Source organism: Polypterus senegalus, chromosome 2 (genome assembly GCF_016835505.1).
Source record: "Polypterus senegalus isolate Bchr_013 chromosome 2, ASM1683550v1, whole genome shotgun sequence".
Classification (NCBI taxonomy): Eukaryota; Metazoa; Chordata; class Cladistia; order Polypteriformes; family Polypteridae; genus Polypterus; species Polypterus senegalus.
In genome coordinates this window covers 31,261,122-31,280,464 of record NC_053155.1, presented here as the reverse complement: position 1 = coordinate 31,280,464, position 19,343 = coordinate 31,261,122, and the positions used below count along the sequence as shown (strand labels likewise).

At 37.4% G+C, this 19,343-nt stretch overlaps 1 protein-coding gene across 5 annotated transcripts in view; it reads right to left on the bottom strand.

The window, feature by feature from the left end:
* LOC120522841 (coiled-coil domain-containing protein 138-like) overlaps positions 1-19,343 on the bottom strand; it is a 106,764-nt gene that overhangs the window by 62,057 nt on the left and 25,364 nt on the right. For all 5 annotated transcript variants that reach the window (XM_039743539.1, XM_039743537.1, XM_039743538.1 and 2 more), the window contains exons 3-6: positions 17,495-17,627; positions 15,981-16,102; positions 8,662-8,792; positions 5,555-5,713 (exon numbers count right to left, since the gene is read on the bottom strand). In XM_039743539.1, coding sequence (XP_039599473.1) covers positions 5,555-5,713; positions 8,662-8,792; positions 15,981-16,102; positions 17,495-17,613 — 531 coding nt within the window. In that variant the 5' untranslated portion in view covers positions 17,614-17,627. The remainder of the gene's footprint in view (positions 1-5,554; positions 5,714-8,661; positions 8,793-15,980; positions 16,103-17,494; positions 17,628-19,343) is intronic.

The window sequence follows — 19,343 nt, the reverse complement described above, 5'->3', positions numbered from 1 at the left end:
TGCGATTAATATTACGTAAGTGGAAGTAAGCAGACCGGGTGATGTTATTAATGTGACATTGGAAAGATAGAGTACTGTCAAGGATGACACCCAGACTCTTGACCTGAGATGATGGGGAAACAACAAAGTTATCAATAATAAAAGAAAGATTATTGGTTTTGGATAATGATGATTTTGAACCAATGAGGAGAACCTCAGTTTTGTCACTGTTTAATTTAAGAAAATTTGAAGAGAACCAGGATTTAATTTCAGAAATGCAGTCAATAAGTGAGGGTGGTGGAAAAGAGGAGGTGGGTTTACCAGCAAGGTAGAGCTGGGTGTCATCAGCATAACAGTGAAAATTAATGTTATATTTGCGAAAAATATTGCCAAGGGGAAGAAGGTAAATAATAAAAAGAAGAGGCCCCAGGACAGAGCCTTGGGGCACACCAGAAGTAACAGCGGTGGGTTGGGATGTGAAAGTTTTAAGCTGTATGAACTGCTGGCCATTAACAATGATTAATCTTTTTAGCAAATGTTTAGGACATTGGAGCATTTTGCCAAAGGAACACCCCATTGGTGGACTCATGCATGTACATTTTAATTTATTTTATTTTTTTGAGAAATCAGGTTTCTGCCTTAAATAGGTTACTCACCTTATAGTGGTATTGTGTGTGCATGCAAACGCACTCAATGCAAGTTCATGCATTTTAGGTTTGGTACCTAAAAACAGTTTAACCTAGTGGGTTGTTAATCTTTTCAATCTAAGGATCCAAATGAGGGGGGTGGGGTGTATGAACGACCTTGGTGGCATACTAGGGACCCAAGAAGAAATTATTAATACAATTGAGAGCAGAGCCATATAATAAAAAACAGTAAACAATTTTGATTCCATCCATCCCTCCAATTTCCAAACCCACCTATCCTGAGCAGTGTTGCATGACAGCTGGAGCCAAACACAGCATGCGTGAGGCTATAGGATACCAGTCTTTCTACCACTTGCATATCGCTGGACTGATGGAGGAAACTGACGCACACAGAAGAAACACACACAAACAAAGGGTGACCATGCAAACTCCATGCAAGGAACACCCAGGGCATGAACCCTAGTCTCTATCATTTTTTTAGCATATAATATATATTTATCATTAATAAAATAATAATTAGAATGGATTAGATACATTTTATTAATCCTCAAGGGTAATTGAAAATGGAATAGATTCCTAAGGTATATCACTGCCGATGCACATGCCTACTGTAAGCTTTAGAAAGGCTGAGAAAAATATAATTGAGAGAAGTAGTGTTACTGAACTTAGTCACCTAACTTAGGGCACTGGATGAAATACACAAAATATAATTTTAATAAGTATACAGTAATCTATGAAATTTATTTAGCTCATCTTAAAAAACACTTAATTATTTTGAAGAAGCACTGTTTGTACAACAATCGTCACATTCTTCTGCTGCACCCTTCATTTTCCATTTCCAACCACAGTGCCTTCAGCTCATAAGGCTGTATGCATCTGTCTCTCATCTCTCCTGTTCCAATCTCTGCTGGCCACTCATCTTAGTTTGATAATTTCCCTGGTCGTGCAATGGGTAGTGGTGGTGTCAAGTGGAATATTTTTTTTATACAGCGATAGCTTGAGATACGAGTTTAATTCGTTCCGTGACTGAGCTTGTAAGTCAAAATGCTCGTATCTCAAATCAATTTTACCCACTGAAATGAATTGACATGAGATTAATTCGTGCCATCCCCCAAAAAACCACCCCAATTTTTGTTAAATGTTTTCAACAAAAGAAAAAAAGAATTTATAATGAACAAAAGCGTTAGGCGAGTGTCATTAAATAGCACCGCTGTACGATCCAGTTTCTTTTCCATAAAGTCAAGCATTAGGCAAGTGTCATTAAATAGCACTGCTGCATGGTCAGTTTCTTTTCCATAAAGTCAAGCGTCATTAAATAGCGCTGCTGCACAATCAGTTTCTTTTCAGTAAAGTGAAGTGTTAGGCAAGTGTCATTAAATAGATGGCTCATATTTCGAATTTTGACTTGTAACTCAAGACAAAAAATCGACATAGTGACGGCTCGTATCTCAAAAAACTTGTACGTTGGGGCACTCGTATCTCAAGGTACCACTGTATTTTCTTAACACAGAAATCAAAGATCTCGGTGATGCATCAACAGTTTTGTTTATAGTCTACGTCCATGATGAAGTACTGCTACAATAAATAGTAGACTAAATGAAGGGTGGTGTATCACTCACCACAGAATCTGTGCTTGGATGAACATGATTAATTTTACTGTATAATCGTGTGGTGACCCATCAAAAATTTTTTACTGTATTATAGAATACTACTTAATTACTTTCCATCTTAAAATACTAAACTATATTTTATCATATTAAAAGTACTTCTTTATAGCAGTTAAATAACTTAATAAACAATACTGTTCTCCATTCCATTGTGTCCAAATATACTACAGAGTCTCTGTAGTCAACACATGAATAAAAGAAAAGACACTAGCAATCACATAGCTGCAAAGGTTTAAAAAAGTTGTGCGAATATCAAGTAATGAATGCACAATAGTGAAGGACACTATTTTCCTATAAATGTTTTTATTACAGCACAACACCACTATGTGGTAGTGCCTACTGAGTCACGGCTGAAAAGTGAACAAAACAGTTAATTTGCTCAAACAGGTTCTCTTCATATGCCATAGAAAGACAGGCCTAAAGTTTAGGGCTAAAGAATAGGCTTTGCTGTATTATAATAATGAAAACTTAGACATCTTTATCAAGGTGAAATAATGTCTAACATGATTTTAGTCTGCGGCACGGTGGCACAGTGGGTAGCGCTTCCCGGGTCCTCCCTGCATGGAGTTTGCATGTTGTCCCTGTGTCGTCGTGGGTTTCCTCCTGGTGCTCCAGTTTCCTTCCACAGTCCCAAAAACGTGCAGGTTAGGTTCATTGCTGATTCTAATTGTCCCTAGTGTGTCTGTGTGTGTCATGCGGTGGGCTGGCGCCCTGCCCGAGGTTGGTTTCCTGCCTGGCGCCCTGTGTTGGCTGGGATTGGCTCCAGCAGAACCCCGTGACCCTGTAGTTAGGATATAGCGGGTTGGATAATGGATGGATGGATGATTTTAGCCTTTACCAAATTGAAACTGCAGTAAGGGTGTGTAAATTATATACACACTGTTCATATCAGTAATCAGAATTAAATATACTTTAAGCATTAAATTTTATTTTTATCTCACACTTTAAAAAAAAAAAAAAATGTACAGACATGAGTTTACTCCTAATTAAAAACACAATTAAAGGGGCTGCATGTACTTTACATCCAAAAAGCAGAGGACAGAACTTCTGAAGTTTAACTTATAAATTGATGAGGGGAAGAGATATGCTATAAAGAGGTTGATGACCTTACTGTATAGCAAACGTTAAATTTATCAGTATTTGTTTAGCTTGCTCTAGAATACAAAATGGAATTTAAATAAAATAAAAAAAAAAAAGATATAGGATGGGTGGGAAAAATATTCTATAAAATAAGTCTTATCACTTCAATCATTTTACAGATTTCTTTGTAGACTGAACCAGATAAGAACTGCTTAAAATGCGACTTAATCTACGGGAAGACTTGGTTAAAAAAAGATTTTGCTTCAAATTTCTAGTCAGGAGAATTTACTGTATACAGTAATCCCTCCTCGATCGCGGGGGTTGCGTTCCAGACTCCCCCGCCATAGGTGAAAATCCACGAAGTAGAAACCATATGTTTGTATGGTTATTTTTATATATTTTAAGCCCTTATAAACTCTCCCACACTGTTAACATTATTAGAGCCCTCTAGACATGAAATAACACCCTTTAGTCAAACGTTTAAACTGTGCTTCATTACAAGACAGAGATGGCAGTTCTTTCTCACAATTAAAAGAATGCAAACATATCTTATCTTCAAAGGAGCACCGTGAAGAGCAGATAATGTCAGAGAGAGCTGCTAAGAAAAGCAAACAATCAAAAAATCAATACGTGCTTTTAAGTATACAGAAGCACCGTGATAAAGCGGCATTTTGTAGAGGAGCGTCAGTGTCCTCGGTGCAAACAGCCCCTCTGCTCACACCCCCTCCGTCAGGCAGAGAGAGTGAGAAAGATAGAGAGAAGCAAACAAAACAAGCGCCACGTGGGAAGCATATCTTATAGCATTGAGGAGTTTTAGTTAATATGTAATACATGCTCTGATTGGGTAGCTTCTAAGCCATCCGCCAATAGCGTCCCTTGTATGAAATCAACTGGGCAATCAAACTGAGGAAGCATGTAACCTAAATTAAAAGACCCATTGTCCAGAAAGCGTGAACCAGCGAAAAATCCGTGATATATATTTAGATGTGCTTACATTTAAAATCCGCGATAGAGTGAAGCCGCGAAAGTCGAAGAGCGATATAGCGAGGGATTACTGTATTCCTCATATTTTTATTTGCTGTTCTTACTTTTTAACATGGTAAATAAATGTGCTTGTTATATTTTGTAATTATTTAAATGCGATTGTTTCTTTTTAATTTTAGTCTTCATTTCATCCATCCATCTTCTAAATCAGCCTATCCAGGGCAAGTTTGCGGGGGAAGGTGGAGCCTATCACAAGAAGTATCTGATGTAAGACAGGAATAATTACTAAATGGGCGCCACCCCAATTTGACTTAATTATAAAGGTTAATAGCATTTTAAATTGAAAGGTTATATCATCTTATCATCTTGACAGCAGCTCTTCTTTTAAATAAAGAAGGAAAAGGCATCACTGGTTCTCAGCTTTTTTGTACTGCAATGTTTGTTTTTTTGAAAATTTTAGTCTTGTGGCTGCCTTTGAAATCCTACAAATCCTCCTCAATAAAGAGATGCACTCTTATATATTTTAAATGTGATAAAGACTGTCATTCCTAAATGGATCCCACAAAATTTTTTGTAAAACACTTAAAATTAAAGCTGAAAGTCCCACTTCAATTACATAATGATTGCTTTATTTAAAATCCACTGTGGTGGTGTACAGAGCCAAAATTATGAAAAATGTGTTACTGTCCAAATACTTATTGTCCTAACTATATGTTATGGAAACTCATCTCACTCTATTAGGAGCTCAATATCAACCCAAAATCAATGGGACTGAAGTGATCACACAAGCAGAAAAGTATGACAAATTTGGAACACCATTCAATACACTGAGAGGCAAGAAAAAGTTCTGCTGCTTGGAGGGGAAAAAGGATTTGCATTCTTATCTCATCTGACAGTGGGGAAGTTCCTCTGCTTTTTGTTCCAAATTTTGTTTTCACTTCTTTTACTGATCATTCCCTTGAGTGTGCTTCAAGTCACATATTAAAGCAAGCAAAAAGCCATGATGCCCTACCACAAAATACAAGTCATAACGAACTATAAAACTTACCCTGCTTACATAAAGCACTGCTTGTTTCCAAACTAGATTCATTTTTACATTAAATCCAGTCACAAAACTCCAAATGATCTCAGCCAAACATTTCCACTGAAGCAATAGCCAAGATATATTCTGATTTCGCTTAACCTTTCAAGACTTACCTCTTTCATAATTCGGATACGGGTGCGGACTTCTTCCTCAACTCCTTTAATTTTGCTCAAAGCCTGTTCATGTTTAAGAACCAAAGATTCTCGAAGCAACAGCTTCTGTTCCCGTTCATGCAGCTGCAGGGAAAACTCTTGTTGGGCAGCACTTTCCAGCTGGTAAAAAACAGAAAAAGATCAGACCATTATTTGCTAATTTTCACTATCATCATAAAATAGAGATATACTTCATCATAAGCACAATAAAGTACAGAAACTGGTCACAAATAACCTTTAGCAAGGGTGCCAAGTATTTTTCCACCATGCAAAACTTTCCAGAACCACTGTGGTCCTGTAAAATGCAGGCCCTGAAAATTTTGTGGTCCCTGGACACTTTCATGTTGTACTCCCACCACATAACAGGAACTGTAACCTTTACACAAAATATATGATGTGCAAAGAAGTGTGATGCAGTGCCAGGTGAATCATGTTTGGGAGTTAACAGGGTCTTACCCACCTTATTGCTTTGAAGTACTCACAACTTCAAGGGCATTGGGGGATTATTTCATTGATGCGGAATATGGCACATGCACCAGGGATACAGCTATGAAGACTGATGCGGTGCAAAGTGTGGCACGATTAGGAGTACACAGGAGACACTCCCACCTTATTGCTTTGCATCAATCGGGACTTGCACCGCGCAGCACTCCAGGGAGTCGGCTATTAAGAATGACGAAGTGCGCCACTCCATCTTCAGGGATAACTCTCTCTAAAATCCAAACAACTAATAGATTCGTAAGATAGTGCAATACTTGTGGTTAACCAATCACAAACTGGCCCTTGTTAAAGGCATTCTGATCCTTACGCTTGCCCATTTCCCCCATCCTTCCAACACACTGACTTCAAAAACTGAGTGTTAACTTGTTGTCTAATATGTCCCACCTCTTGACAGCTGCCATTGTAAATAGATAATCCATGTTATTCACTCTACCTGTCAGTGAATATTGATGTCAGTTTGCATTCCATCTCCTTAAAAATGTTCACAATGTTAGTGAAATCACTTTGGTTGTAAACACACATACACCTAACTCTTCAGCAATGAAAATATGTACAGGAGTAAATGAAATTCTTCAACTAGTAAGATTAATACCTGCCCAGGATATCACGTTTAAAAATTATATTATGCAGATGCTTTAGATACCTTATTGTATTTTCATCTGTAAGGCAAGATAACTAGCACATAGAGATTGAGACAACCTAAAGTGTAGTACTTCAGAAATGATGCAGAAATATCTTCAATAACAATTACTATGTCACTGGCCCAAGATAAGCCATCTTTTTTCATTTGCATTTAGCCAATAAAAGGTGTCATTTTGCTTGGCTTTTCTCTACATCTACATCTAAAACATTTATTTAACCATGGACTAAAGGGAATTTATACTCTCTCTTTTCATTTAACAAATCATGCAAAATATGATTACCAAAAAAAGGCCCGAAATAAACATATGCATTCCCTTATCTCATATGAAAAATGTCATATATAAAAGCCAATTACACAGCTGAGTACCCAATAATCATACCATTTGTTATCTGGGTTAATCAGATGACCACCAATTGTAATTTAAAAATTTAGAAATTAATTGCAAAAGAAAGATGAAATCCTGTTGACAAAATTTCAGAGGATCAAGGAACTCCTGAACAAAACAATTCTATTCTACATACATAAAAACTGTTCTTTTGTTGATAGTTAAAATAAATTACTGAATTACATTCAAGTCAAGTCGGGGAGCATACACTGGTACAGTGTGTTGCCACACCCGCTACACAACAAAACATATCTGGATCCCGGTTTGCAACCCCCCAGGCAGACCCGCGGTCTAGTCCCACCCTCCAGAAATGACTCTCTATCTGCCACAGCCAGGTGTTACGTGGGCGACCCCTTGCCCTCGTCCAGCCACTCGGGTCCCCAACAATGAGGATCTTACTAGCCGGATCACCCTCGGGGAAACGCGCCACATGGCTGTAGTTCCGTAACTGATGCTCCCTCACAATGCAGGTAATGTGCCTCAGTCGGGACTCCATGAGCAACCACTCATTCGACACAAAGTCAAACCAACGGTACCCAAGGATTTTCCGGAGAGACACAGTACCAAAGTAGTCCAGTCTTCATCTCTGGATAGCTCCATGTCTCACAACCATATAGCAAGTCAAGACATATTTTAACTATGCACTATTTAAAATATACTTTGGACTAGAATTCATGCTGGCAACATCAAACACAAACCAGAGGTCAGTTCTAGATAGGGAGTCAGTCCATGGCAGGGCACACTCGCTCAAATAAATCGATACGTCACTTAAAAATGTTTATCTTTGCAGTGTGAGAGGAAATTGAAGTAAGCCTAAAAAAAATGTAAATTTCGAACTCGAATCATTTAAAAATCAAGGACACAGTCTCCACTATAAGTGTTATTAGTGAAGAGTAAAAATTTGCACTAAAACAGAGTTAGGCTTTGCAAAGAATTTCACAAACAAAAATGGTATTTTCCAACATGCAAAGTCTGCAACATTACCACACATATTTTCATCTTATCTGCAACCTTTTTCTCCATTTACAGAAGCATGGGGGAGGACTGATCTTGATGCAGAGAAAGGTAAGAGGGGAGATACAGAGCACTTAACCTGCACGCATTTCAGGGACATCACTTCTCTGCTATAATTCAATGTCATAGGGCGAGTGGTTGCAGGGAGGCCTTCGAAATTATCAACTTATGTGGGGAAAGTGAGCATAGATGATGTAACCTCTGACCCAAAATGAGCAGCACGAGGTGGAACCTGATGTGTAAATGATAATTAGCACATTTAAGTAAGAATTCCACTATATTCTGCACTTGGCAGAACTGAATCTATGAATACAAAAGGCAGCTGATAAGAGCACATGGAGAAGCATGGAAGGAGCCATTGAAGAACACCGAGGTTGTAGACAGAGGTTTCCCCATAGTGCAATAGCTTTACACACAAAACTTAAAAAAAAAAAAAAATAAAGAATATGCTAAATCTCACAAAAAACATCAAACTTCACTGTTTTACTTATAATAATTGAAAGGATGCACCTTGAAGAGCCTCACCTGAAGCTTGTTCCGTATAGCAGACATTTCCTCATAGACCCGTTTCAACTCTTGCTGGGCAGAACCTTGCTCTCCCATAATTCGGAATTCAGATTTCAAATGACCTCTCTTACCAGACACTTTGACCACCTCTAACGGAGAGCAAAATAAATATGATTTAAGTTACAAACAACATCACATCTCTTTTATGCTATGTGTAATTTCAATAATCTTCTGTCTAAAACTCGAATAATCAGAATAATTAAACATGGTTAGACATTGCCATCCAACTATCCTTCCACTTCCGAAAGACTACGATATTAGTCCAACTGTTAACCTATTATAGCCACAAGGGGTTTTGGCATTATTGTGCCTAAATTAAATACCTAAAAATAAACTGCTATTATTCCTCTTATATAGTAAAGGAGTAGCGAGTACATCCCTCCAAGTTTTTAAAACAAAATATTTGTAGGATTAAAAATCTTTGCTTACACCAAAATTGACTAAATACAACACCAAAAAATGGCAGTTTTAATGATTTCTATCCAAGAAACTGGATTGTACAGCACAAAGCCAAGACATTTTATGATGCACAAACCCTGGAATCAAGTATCTTTTGTGTCCCAAAGTGTCAGCTATCATTGTACCAAGTTTTGATGTCATATCCCACAGCATTGCCAAGCACATGAGATTTGATCATTGTATAACATCTCACCCCCACCCCACCATGCTTGCTTCTGCATGGGCATGTTAAAGTGAACACTAATAGAAGCATAAAATGAAATATCACACCGCGGTGTTGATACCTTTTGGTGAGAGGTGTGCAGGAGGGGATTATACCATGAACAAGTCACAAGTAAGTATAACCCCTCAGATGTGATGGATGTAGTAAAAGCACATTATATTTCATCAGCAAAAATTAAACTACTAAAGCTAGCATTGGTCCTGTTAATTTTCTAATGCTGTATTCGTACACAGGCAGAGCAATCAGAGTCTGTTCACTTAAATACAATAATCTGAAAACCGCACAACAAAGACTATTCTATGGGAATTCCAAAATAATGGAGTTTAATAAAGTATCTATCTATCTATCTATCTAATATATAAATGACAAGACTGATTTAACGCAGGAAGCCTTAATATTTGGATAAACATAAAAAAAAAGGAGTCTGTAACATTTAAACTTAACTCATCCACTAAGTAGTATTTAGTATTTATTTATTTATTTTATTTATTTATTTATTTTTAAGTAGCTCATGACACAAATAATAAATCTTACAATAGTAAATGTTACAAACCTAATTCTCTGTCAACCCAGATTTTAAAAGCAAGTTATTAGAAAAACAGCTTTAAAAAGTTTGGTTAAATAAGAAAATCATGAATTATCTATGAATTCACTAATTCAACAGTACTGGTCATTCTGGCCCCCTAATCATCCCCTGTTTCTAACTGGCTAACTAACTAACTAACTCTCACGCCTCCACCACATAACAGCTATTGTGTGTTGAGCGTACTGCCACAAAAATGGTTGCTGTCGCATCATCCAGGCAGGTGCTACACATTGGTGGTAGTGGTTAAAGTGGCTCCCCACTGACTATGAAAAGTGCTTGGAGTAGCAAAAAAGGGCTGTATAAATGTAGAGAATCATTATTATTATTATTATTATTAGAGGAAAAATGTCAGTAAGTAAGCTTAGAATGTGCCCATGGTAAGATAAATCAAGCAGTCTATGATGATAGCATTCTTTACACTGTAAACCCTATGCTAAAATCCCCAGATTATACCCAACACCCCAACATGTTGTTACTAGTGATGCACCAATATGGAAATTCTGGGCGATACTGATAACCGATATGTTTCTGTCTATCTTTGCCTATACCGATAACCAATATATATATTTTTTTTTATTATTATTTATTTACTTCAGGTTTGAATGTTTTAGTTATTCTGAAAATGTATTATGCATTATCAAAGAAACAACAGTAGCATGTGAAACAGAGATTAACTTATTTTAATTAACTTGCTGACTTTTACACTCTTCTTTGCCAAAGACATAGGCAACCAGTACTTTCTGTGTGGGATAAAGAGCAAGATATGGCTTATCTCTATAGAAAAAATACTCCAGGTCATGTACAAAAATCTGCTTAACTTACACATCCTGGGTAACTTAAGCACATCAAGACACCATGCCATTACAGAACATGGCATTGGGTATATTAACAAAAAAGTGAATGCATATACTTTGTGCCATAATCAGACATATACAGTATATTACTTTTAACTAAAATTAAAGGTACAATGAGGCCAGTAACACTGGTCTTAGGTTGGCTTCTTTAAAAGCACAAACGGTAGGTTTTTCTTAACAAAAAGAAGCATTTCTGCCTTTACACCAGCATGTCTGTTTTTCTTTTTATTCACTATATTTGACACAGCTGAAAAAGGCGTTTAATTTCTACATTGGCACAAGGTGCCGATAGATACTTGATCACTGCCTTTCCAAGGTTTGGAAACGGGCTGCATTGCTTTTCCAATAATGGAGGGTGCAGTTATTTCTGGAGATAGGGGGCTGGCTGAGATAGTTATTCAACTGAAGAAAAAAAAAACAAGTTTACAAAACGTTTACGGATGGACTTAAGAGATGCAGCACAAGCTGTTCCACAATGAAACACTTTCTAACACAGGTGTGCCTTGAAATACTGAGAGACTGCTCTATATTTTAAGGTGAATTGTTTTAAAGTAATGCTTACATTAAAACTGGAGTAGATCTTGACTTAAAATCTTTTACAGTTTAGACACAGGAGACGCATCTTTCACAAGGTACAAAACTTGAAGCTGCATTCTAATATGCAGGCAAACCTGTACCTCCTTTTTACAACTAGAATTACCAGAGCCTACGAGAAAACTCATAAATCCAGCCCACCTTAAATCCATTCGCACCTTTCCGTCAACGTCTTTTGTCCTGCAAATGTACCGATTAAGACAAGCAGCCTGCTATTCCATCCCCCCCATGGGCGCAGAGCGTTAAAGATCTCCCAGCTCATGCCTTGTTTGATTATCTGGGAGTAAACTGCTGGAGTTTTAAAGTGGAAATAATAGATTGTTATTTGGAACACATGCATTTCATGTGTGTTCCGTTTCTACAGTAATCTGTGTAAACACATTGTTAAAACTGAAACTTTTTCATATTTTAGTAATAAATGTTATATAATATAGGCATATATAGGCATAAACTATAGAATGTGTGAAGCCTGAAATCAAATAAACACTTTCATAAAAGGTTCAAGGACGATACAACAGCTTCTATGGTGTAGCAGTAAGATTTGCCGCCTTGTAATCAAGAGTCCCCGGTTCGATCCCAACTGCCTCCTAGATTTACGGTTTTCAGTAGTGAGCTGCTCTTATTGTTAATATTATACAGTACACACATACATTTGGTTTGCGTCTGTAACAGACCATGTACATTTACAGTGGGTACGGAAAGTATTCAGACCCCTTCAATTTTTTACTCCGTTATATTGCAGCCATTTGCTAAAATCATTTTAATTAATTTTTTCCCTCATTAATGTACACACAGCACCCCATATTGACAGACAAAAAAAAATCATTTTTGAAATTGTTGCAGATTTATTAAAAAAGAAAAACTGAAATATCACATGGTCCTAAGTATTCAGACCCTTTGCTCAGTATTTAGTAGAAGCACCCTTTTGAGCTAATACAGCCATGAGTCTTCTTGGGAAAGATGCAACAAGTTTTTCACACCTGGATTTGGGGATCCTCTGCCATTCCTCCTTGCAGATCCTCTCCAGTTCTGTCAGGTTGGATGGTAAACGTTGGTGGACAGCCATTTTTAGGTCTCTCCAGAGATGCTCAATTGGGTTTAAGTCAGGGCTCTGGCTGGGCCATTCAAAAACAGTCACAGAGTTGTTGTGAAGCCACTCCTTCGTTATTTTAGCTGTGTGCTTAGGGTCATTGTCTTGTTGGAAGGTAAACCTTCGGCCCAGTCCGGGGTCCTTAGCACTCTGGAGAAGGTTTTTGTCCAGGATATCCCTGTACTTGGCCACATTCATCTTTCCCTCGATTGCAACCAGTCATCCTGTCCCTGCAGCTGAAAAACACGCCCACAGCATGATGCTGCCACCGCCATGCTTCACTGTGGGGACTGTATTGGACAAGTGATGAGCAGTGCCTGGTTGTCTCCACACATACCGCTTAGAATTAAGGCCATAAAGTTCCATCTTGGTCTCATCAGACCAGAGAATCTTATTTCTCACCATCTCAGAGTCCTTCAGGTGTCTTTTAGCAAACTCCATGCGGGCTGTCATGTGTCTTGCACTGAGGAGAGGCGTCCGACAGGCCACTCTGCCATAAAGCCCTGACTGGTGGAGGGCTGCAGTGATGGATGACTTTCTACAACTTTCTCCCATCTCCTGACTGCATCTCTGGAACTCAGCCAAAGTGATCTTTGGGTTCTTCTTTACCTCTCTCACCAAGGCTCTTCTCCCCCGGTAGCTCAGCTTGGCCGGACGGCCAGCTCTAGGAAGGGTTCTGGTCGTCACAAACGTCTTCCATTTTAAGGATTATGGGGGCCACTGTGCTCTTGGGAACCTTAAGTGCAGCAGAATTTTTTTTGTAACCTTGGCCAGATCTGTGCCTTGCCACAAGTCTGTCTCTGAGCTCTTCAGGCAGTTCCTTTGACCTCATGATTCCCATTTGCTTTGACATGCATTGTGAGCTGTAAGGTCTTATATAGACAGGTGCGTGGCTTTCCTAATCAAGTCCAATCAGTATAATCAAACACAGCTGGACTCAAATGAAGGTCATCTCAAGGATGATCAGAAGAAATGGAAAGCACCCGAGTTAAATATATGAGTGTCACAGCAAAGGGTCTGAATACTTAGGACCATGTGATATTTCAGTTTTTCTTTTTTAATAAATCTGCAACAACTTCAAAAATTCTTTTTTTTGTCTGTCAATATTGGGTGCTGTGTGTACATTAATGAGCGAAAAAATTAATTTAAAATGATTTTAGCAAATGGCTGCAATATAACAAAGAGTGAAAATTTGAAGGGGGTCTGAATACTTTCCGTACCCACTGTATATTACTGTACTTGTAAAAGTTACCTTTTTTTTGTTTCACTTTTATTCTCTCGATATAAAGATAATCATGATACATACTACCGCCCTAGTGATCAGATGCGGTTAGTTTTTATTTGAAATTGGGAATAACTGTAGATCTGAGGCAATGGAACTGGACATTCTCTGATCTAGAGAGATAAAAGCTGACACACAAACGCTGGTGAACCTGCCTTCTTCATATCTCACCGTCACTTTGTTTTATGGTGCATACTAATTCTGCGTGAGCAGGAACACTCAATAAAACTAATTAAAAAAAAATAAATAAAGTGATGGTGAGATACAAAGAAGGTAGATTCACCAGCATTTGTGTGTCAGCTTTATTTTAATTCAGCGGCAGTTGAATGTGGTTTTGCAGCCGCATACGAATTTTCTTCAAGAATTTCTTCATGCATCTCCAGCAATTAGGCAGCAACATCTGTCCGAGTGCAAATCTTTTTCTTTTGTGGTTCACTGTTGCTCTTTGCATCTCCTTCACCAGCCGACTTCTCGACCAGTTGTTTCTCAAGTGCTTCTTGCGCTTGTTTTTTTGGTATCTCGGTCACAAAATTGATTTTGTACCCGTGTATCAAGGACAGTAGATAGATAGTATAGGCTTGGAGAATGCACCATTGAAGCATTTTGTGACAATATACAAAAATGCGATTTTTTTGCCGTCCGAATTCCAGAATCTGTCATGTCACACTTGCTAAGCAAGCAGACTTTTAAGCGCTTCAACAGATGGAATCACATCCATAATTAAAAATGAATGCGTGCTTATTTCGGCACGTCCTGCTGAAGCATTCTTGCCGGGGTACCAAGGTCCGTTTGTGTTTTTCTCAGCCACATGCTTAAAATGAGCAACTATTCACCTCCCAATGGCAAAACAGTCGGAGATGCTTCTCTGGCTCAATAAGCCTTCATTTACAGCAAGCTACAAAGTGTGAGCCATGAAGCATAAAATTTAATGCCACTTTCTTTCATAGAATTTGCCATATCACGAGCGTTGTCACGTGCACATTACTTTTTGAAATGTTCCACTTGGTTAACATGGAATCGAAAGCTTGTGCAATGAAAGCTGCAGTGTGCCATTAGACTCAACATACTCATGGGGCGGACTACTGAGCTCCACATATCTGTAGTGAAGATAATGCTGGTGAGATTGCTTCTTAAAAGCTTGTGGATATGTGTAGCAATCCCATTATATACTGTAATGCAGGCAGTGAAACAGTTGCAAAGTATTCCCGGCTTGGAAGAATGTACCAAGGTTCTAAATGATGTAGTAGCTGGCAAAATCACCTGTCCTCATCTGGGGAAAAACAAAGTTGGTCAGTAGGTTGGTTTGTAGTTATGCCTTTAGCTCTGGTGCTGTCTTGAGGAAATGTCTTCATGTTCCAAAGGGTTTGCTGTATGAGGCTACCGCTAGCGTCTGATTTAACGTTCGTTTTGGTACCATTAGTTGCTAAAATTCCGTGTATAATTCGTTACAGTGGTTCTTCAGATGGGTAATTAAAATTTGTGATATTGAAAGATTTAATATTAAAGTCTCCTTGCATTATCTCATCTTTGCAGGCTAAGCAGTTAGCAACTATGTGGTCTTCATTTTTCACAGAAAAAAATATGACCACATGGCTGACACGTTGCTTTACTAAAGATATCTGCGCAATGAGTAAACAACGTGCATAGTGCTCCTGGCAGAAAAACTAGGAAACCCCTTTTTTTTTTTTTTTTTTCTTCTGAGCGCAAGGGGCTGTGCTTACATGCATGTTTTTCTGCAGCTTAATGTCTGCCTCACCAAATAATGAAACCAGCATTTAATTATTTAGTGAACTGACAATGTTGATAAGCCCAAATTATATCAGTTGGTAGTATTGGTTTAAATGTACACATCTGACCGATTTCGATGTTGTCATTTTTAATGAACATCGGCCAATGACAATACAGTTTCCAATATATCGTGCATCTCTAGTTGTTACAAAGGGGGAATCCAGAGGTTTATCACATATTAAAATTCAAGCCCTACATTGAATTCTGATATTAATGAAAGTCAATAAATGATACTTGGGTAACTACTTGATGAATATACTTGTACAGAAGAGACACAATATTGTACACTTGAATAATGGAAATACTTATATAAAATGCCATTGAATGGGATTTAATTTTTATCATTGAAAAACAAATTATGAAAAAATACAGAAAGACCAAATGAAAGGTTATCTACAAACCTGTTTCTGTACCCAGCTGAGTGCTCATATCTTGCTCTACTTCAGGACTGGTCTCTGCTTCACTAAGTTCATCGTTTGGTGTATGAACTGAAGTATGAATGCAATTATTAATCTTTTCCAGTCTAAAATAGTACAAAATGATATTATTTAAAAAAATGTTCAGAGAAGCAAAAATATATTTCTACAGAGCCTGAATTATTAAGTGGACTGCCAAAGTGTATTTTATGGAGTACACTGCAGTATAAGACACTATAAAAAAAGAAAACAACTTTATAAAAAGTACAGAATGTCTACAACACCATTAAGTATTTTGGATGGCTGTTATACATGATATACATTCATATTTTGAGTTTCTTACACTCTGTTTTAATATTTAAATACTGATATTCAGATACTTATAGAAAACAAGAAACTATGAACTATCATCCAGAACGCAAAAAGTTGAAGGGAGGGTAGTCATGCTACAATTATTGCATGGTTCGGAAATATCACTCACGTATCCAGATAACGTCTGCAATATGAGATGACAATGCATTCTTATTTGAAGCAAGGTCAAATTTGAGACATTTTAACATATTTTTGTCATTACAGAGATGTATGTTTTATCCTAGATATAAATTGCTCAAAAAATAAATCAGTTAATATGTTCTTGTTTGTGTAATCTTTAGCAGGAAAGGCTAATGTTGGCCTTATGGAAGTACAGTCATGTGAAAAAGTAAGTCAACCCCATTAAATGTCATGATGATTACTTCTAAGGAATTTTGATCTAGCATATACTTTTCTGAAATACAGTATTTATTTGGTAATTTCAAATAAAAATTTTCTGGTGGAATCATCTTTACAAAATGAAATAAAATATGACTTTATTGGACTCCCACTCATCGATATTATCAGACTTCATTTATCTTTAGGATTACTTTACAATAAATCTACCAGATGATTACTTTATTCAGCTAAGGTGTCAGGTATGCAGATTTCTCTCCACCAGTTTTATTCTCTTTTTTTAAATTTAAAACAAATTCTTTTTATTTTTTTTTTTTAAACAAATACATTTCTTATTTAACTGGACAGCTTGTTTGCCATAGTCTTAGAATAAAAAAAAAAAAGTGTCTACTTTTTTTATATTCATTCAGAAAGTTAACGTTTTCAGTGCACATTTCTATTAGGTTTCTACATTCTTTTTAAATTTAATTCACTTTCTTTTTAAGAACTTTAAAATTCTTACACAGCAGCCACCTGCACCTGAAGTGCAAATAAAAGATGGAGTAGTAAAGGGTTCAATACTGGTTTCTCGAAACAGACATTCTGACATTCTCCACAGTCAGTAAATCTAGCGTAAATTCTCTTATATAATTTATCTTTGATCCCGATGGAGAACAGGTGCAACCAGTTTCCTCTTAAAATGTTGGAGTGAAAAGGGGCAAAGACAAGGGCCGTGCACAAATGAAAGGAAAACAGCAGTGACTGGCTACAGGGATCACCATATTTCTAAGCTTACTTAAATAAAGACTTACCGATCAGAATTATGCCGGACGATCCTGAAGAGATCACTTAATGTTTTGTTGTAATGTTTTAGTTCACTGTAGCTAAGGCCACATGTAGGAGGTTTGATCGCTGGTGCCACCACTTTCATTTCTGACCAACATTCTACAAAATTTAAACAAAAGAACATAAATAGTAGATATGCACACTTCACGATTTTGAACAAAGACAGAGTAATAAATACATACTTTAACAAATGAAGAAGATAACTACCCTTTTTTTTGTATGTAATCCTTGTGCAATTAATTTAGTGCTTTAACTGGCTCTCATACAAAAACTCAGTAAATGAAGTTCAGCACGACTGACTTAGCTAATGGACATTACCATGTACTTAAGCACTACTGCAATTTCCCCCAGTGGAAACATTCTCATAGAGGGCCATTAACTTCCCATCTTCAAATGAAGATATCCTGGATGAATCATCTCCAAATGCTAAAACCGCCTCAACAGAATCCTCTTGAACTATAGGGCAGCAGCTTTAAATATTAATTTAGTAAATATCAACCTAAGGCACTTTACCAGTACAGATAAAATGTTAATGCTGACTGTCACACTCTTTTCTATGCTGCAAATAATAAATATGGGCATTTTCAAGGAGTAGCAAAAACACTCATCCAAACTGTACATTAACCTTTAAAGTACAAAAGAGTTTTCTGTGTACATTAAAGGATGTGTCAGGCTTCACAGAGGGTCAAGTTTAAGTTTTTTTCTGACTGCATTTTTGTTGTCCAGTCTGCCCTATACTACAATCACCACTGCAGTCTTGAACTCACTAGCAAAGATAGGCACCTGTGTCTGACTGCTTATAGCCTGAGCATGCCAATTAATGATCCTTCAGCACATTACACAACTTTTGTTTGGGAGGGAATGCCAACCTTGATGACTGCACTTGCCGATTTTGTCACTGAAGGATGTCAGATTACACAACAAAGTATTGCACGCTTGCCCCTTTTTATGACAACCAAAAACGTGCTACCTGACTGTGCTGGGACCCATGGTAAGGCTTTACAGGTATTAAAAATTCAGCTACAAACTCCACCCTTTCTTTTTACTTTTTTAGTTGCGCTATGGTATATAAATCACACGACACAAGAAAGACCAATTTCTCTTATGTTTATCAGATCCAAAAAAACAGTGTCTCTTATTCCTTGTAACTGCGTTATGCACGTTGCATTTCTGAGTGAATGCAAATTGGTTTTCAGCTCTCACACAAACACAAGCCCACTCCTATAATTTAAGGCAAAAAAAAAAAATCAAACCTGTTTGACTTTATCAGACCTATCAAAGGCTGGGTGACCAGTGTGAGTATGCCAGACAAAAAACTGGTGGTCAATGGAGCATGCTTCCACTGTTCCCAACTCGCTAAGTTTATGTAAATATAGGCGTTGAAATAATAAAATAAAATAAAAAAAATGCAGGAAAGGTCAGGTAATGTGGCATGGCCTTAAGTAACAGCAAACAGAGACACAGATATGCTGTCAACTTTTTCTTGTCTTTTACGAGCTGAATAGCCATCTTTGTAATTATACTCTTTCACATCAACAGCACTGCTTTGTGGTGTAATTTTTTTTTTTTAACCAAGAAGGGTTAATTTCTGCTTTCCAATGAGTACTTCCTCCTTTTGCAGGTAAGTAGGACTCAAAGGGTTTACAATACAAGTAGTTTCCCTGCTTTGTTGTCTTGTCACATTTTTTGGGAACAATAGGAATAATTTTCTTTGCTACCATCAACCCAGCATCAATGGGCACGAGGTGAGAGTCAATCCTGGACAGGCCAATCACGCTCCATTACTCATCCCCAGGGGCAATTTTTTTTTTCATA